The sequence below is a fragment of the Artemia sp. Qi Xiang Cuo genome, chromosome 7 (assembly GCF_049724085.1).
Source record: "Artemia sp. Qi Xiang Cuo chromosome 7, ASM4972408v1, whole genome shotgun sequence".
Classification (NCBI taxonomy): domain Eukaryota; kingdom Metazoa; phylum Arthropoda; class Branchiopoda; order Anostraca; family Artemiidae; genus Artemia; species Artemia sp. Qi Xiang Cuo.
The window spans coordinates 50,086,924-50,091,229 of record NC_142800.1 but is presented as its reverse complement, the minus strand read 5'-3'; the positions used below and the strand labels follow the sequence as shown (position 1 = coordinate 50,091,229).

The following is a 4,306-nucleotide window of genomic DNA, read 5'->3' as shown; positions in this document are numbered from 1 at the left end:
GCAAACAAATAACATGGGAATTCCTATACACGCAAGCAAATAACATGGGAATTCCTATACACGCAAGCAAAATAACATGGGAATTCCTATACATGCAAGCAAATAACAAGGGAGTTCCTATACATGCAAGCAAATAACTTGGGAATTCATATACAAGCAAGCAAATAACAAGGGAATTCCTATACAAGCAAGAAAATAACAGGGGAATTCATATACAAGAACGCAAATAACATGGGAATTCCTATACAAGCAAGCAAATAACATGGGGATTCCTATAAATGAAAGCAAATAACATGGGAATTCCTATACACGCAAGCAAATAACATGGGAATTCCTATACATGCAAGCAAATAACAAGGAATTCCTATACACGCAAGCAAATAACTTGGGAATTCCTATACATGCAAGCAAATAACAAGGGAATTCCTATACACGCAAGAAAATAACATGGGAATTCCTATACATGCAAGCAAATAACAAGGGAATAACTATACATGCAAGCAAATAACATGGGAATTCCTATACACGCAAGCAAATAACATAACCATTTCTTTTATTCAAATCCCAACCACAAATCAAGTTATCGTATATTGAACAACCTCTGATTGGCTCATAAGAAATGCCCACGTCAAACGATACGTTCATTGTGCAATTCTTATCAAAAACAAAAAGCTTTATACCCCTTTTTTCCAATGAGAGTTAGCTTTAGCAACAACACATTCCTAACAAACTATTCTTGACTAAAGGCAATTGTCCAAAAAATCAATCACACTAGGACCGGTATTGCGTACTCGTTCCTCTTTGAAAGATGTATTGACCTCTAGATTAGAATTACCTACCAGAAAACCGGAAGGTCATTGTAATAGGCAAATGACCCTGGTAACCCAATTACTTGAAAATATACCCGCAAACCTACGCCCGGGTATATTTTTAACTAATTGGGCGCTTACTACTGAAATATCATGTCTTTCATTTGTAAAATTCTTATCAAAAGATTTTGTAAATTATTTCGATACGTAAAACCAGACGTGATTCATCAATCATATTGATTATGCTATTTTATACCATTGATTATGGTAGGGTATTGATTATTCTTTGGGTAATTAATAGTAAACTTATCCATCTATTAGGTTCTTGAATGTTTTGAAGGATTGTATCAAACAACTAAAAGTCTTTATGCGAGAGGGCTCATTTTAACGGAAATTAAATGTTCTAGTGCCCTTTTTAAGTGACCAAAAATGTTAGAGGGTAGCTAGCTCCCTTCCCACGCCCCTTTACCCTAAAATCTTTCGATCAAAATTTCGAGATAGCCTTTTTGTTCAGCATAGTTTAAGAGTCCCAAAACTTTGCCTTTGGAGATAACATGACCCCCCCCCCCCAGCCTCGGGTGATTGGTATTTAAGCTACAAAACTTGCCCATTGTTTGCGTATAGTGTTTGTTATTGGAAAGTATACAGACATTTTTCGGGGTGGGGGAGATTTTTTGGTTGGGGTGTCTTTTTTCATGGGGATAATTTTCTGTGCGGAGGGGAGTTTCTGGGGGAGAACTTTCCAGGAGATATTTTACACTGGGGGAATTAGACAGAATTTATATTTGAATTTCTTTTTACTTGTCTTACTTTATATTTGCCTACTCAATTTTGCCAGTCTAGAGGTTCCGGTGGAATTGCCCGGGAGAAATTTTCAGCGTGTTTGCATTTCCTGGAAATAATTTCCACGGAAGGGGGTATTTCCGGAGTGATCGGAAAAACAGTTAGAACTTAAAGTCTTTTTGAAATAAAAGTATGCTAAGGAGAATTTTTCACGCTGATTCTTCTTCCAGAAATTTTACGGGGGGGGGGAGAATTTTCAGCGAGGATGGAATTGTCCGGAAGGAATTTTATGGGAGGGAGATCTATTTGACCCGGGGGAAACTTTCCACAAAGGAGTTTCCCGTGAGAGGAGGGAATTTTTCATGGAGGGGGAGCCAGATTTACCGGCATTATTTGGAAAATATCGTTTGTTTTTGGAATGCTCACCAAACGGGCTATGAATTCTATCTTTACAAAAAAAAAAAAAAAAAAAAAAAAAAAAAAAAAAAAAAAAAAACAGAGAACGTCATGTAATTTCTGTTTTAAAATCGCCCGTAATTTATTCACATAGTCGAACTTACCGAGTAATTTTTTTCCCAAATAAGAGCGTTTAGATTATCATTGAAATATTTTTTATCAGTTTAAATATCCTGAAAAATTAATGCTTTTTAATGAATATATTCCACTTTTAGTATGTCTTTACACTTATTACGAGTGATTCAGTATCTAAATCGAAGTATACGTACATTTAGAAGTCCGTGCATGTGTCCGTAAGTTGTATGTACTTCATCATGCACAAGGAGACAACCATGAGCTCAATTGTGTGGATTTTCATGCTTTGCTTTCTGTCTTTTTATGTTTCGAGATACTTTTTCTTGTTAGTCTTTAAACTCGTTTGTCTTACTTATATTGCAGTAATATTAGCCAGGAAAATATGCTACGCTTTCTTATCATTCTGATGTTACGACCTCAAAACAATAGGAAACCAAGAACTGACAATTCGGGTACACCATATTTCAGACTTTTTTAGTTGATTTAAAATACCCTATTTTTACGTTCAAGATCTGTTTATTCAGGAAAGATGTTAGTGACTACCACGAATACCACAAATCTCTAAGTTTTTCACTAGTATTTCAAAATCAAAACGGTCTAAGGCATAGATAATTTCGGAGACCACACTGCCTTTTCATGACGACAAACAAAAGTTCAAATAGGGGTAAATCCTTTTAATTGACAGTGATGATGATAAGTTTTACTACTGATGACAGTCACTGCATATGTGATCGAAATATCTAGTATTTTTGTGAATTTCTATCACTGTTATCATCATCACTGTGTATTAAAAGGATTTTATCCCTATTTGAACTTTTGTTTGTGGTCTAAGGCATAATTTGTAAACCACGATAAAAGTAGAGTACTTGCTTGCTCGACATCGCTTTCCTGAAGCCAAATTGAATAGAATGGTAAAATAACCTTGATTCAGGAAACTTCACAAATCCATCATATATTGGCTTTTTAATTACTCCGGATATAAAAGGAAAAAGCGATATCGGCCTGTTATTATCTAGATTTGCCGTGTCACCGCCTTTGAATAAAGATTTCATATGTGTTTTTCTCAAACAATCGGGGAAAACTCGAAATTCAAAACAATCATTAATTAAATAGACGAGTTCCAAACAAATGACAGGGTAACCACCACGGAAAACCCTCAGTTATTGTGTAAATTTGGCATATCCTTGGTCAGTATAAGAGAAAAAGTTTTCCACTCAAAATGAAATTATTCTTAATTACTAAATCAAAGAAATTCAAGTCAATTACATAATTTTATCAATTTTTTTTCTTGTTTTTAGATTGAAGAAAATCCAGGATAAAAAGAAAGTTATCCGGGCCAAAGACGAAATAATTAGGCTTGAAAGGAAACGTTTGGGAGAAGAACAAGAAGCAGCAAATCTTCTCGAAGAAGGACATGACGAAGATCTTCTATTTTAATGTGAAAGTAGTGTCTATTTAGCAAAACATTAAGTGTTCAGATTTGATTTTCATTTTTTCATTGTTGTTGTATATGGGCGTGTCAATTTTTTTGTTTCGCAAATTAAAGCCAATTAAGGAAAATTCATGAATAGTCTAGCAATTGAAGAGAATAGGGTATATGAACCTCCTAAGGCTAAATTGGCTAACTTTTTTTTAATGTGTATTGGTTCTAATGTCAAAGCAGTCGACTCTTAACTAGCGATTAAATAGAAAAAAACACTAAAGTTTGTCATTTTGTCCCAGTTCTTTAAGAACAACTCCATAAACACAAGGACTGTTTAATTAGAATAGGAAGCTATTTTAAAAAACTACTAAAAAAAACTTTAACGGGAAGAGCGAGGGATTGGGGGGGGGGGGGTAGCTTCCTTCATGTAGGGAATAATTTCTGTTCGTTTAAAGTTTTAATGTTGCTCCTTACTTTCAGTTGAAAAAAAAACTTTTTTGTATATTTAATTTCTAATAGTTGTTCAAATAATGCCTGGAAATTAGCTACCCCCTCCATGCAAAGATACCCCTTCCCCGAAAAATTCTTCCATGGAAAGTTCTTCCCGTGTAAAATCCCCCGGGCTATTCTACAAGTTTAACATAACTTTTTGCATGGTGAACAATGATCTGCGAGGCGCAGGTACTGATCTCCTGATTCTCTGCCTTTGGCCGGGAGTCCAGTGTGTAATTGGAGGATAATTCCAGAATTCCATCCTCGC

The 4,306-nt window shown here is 35.2% G+C and overlaps 1 protein-coding gene across 1 annotated transcript in view; it reads left to right on the top strand.

Annotated features, from left to right (window-relative positions):
* Positions 1-3,560, top strand: part of LOC148950380 (uncharacterized) — a 179,288-nt gene extending 175,728 nt beyond the window's left edge. The window contains exon 5 of the mRNA XM_089091856.1: positions 3,422-3,560. Within this exon, the coding sequence (XP_088947982.1) occupies positions 3,422-3,560 (139 nt within the window). The remainder of the gene's footprint in view (positions 1-3,421) is intronic.
* Positions 3,561-4,306: the final 746 nt, after the last annotated feature.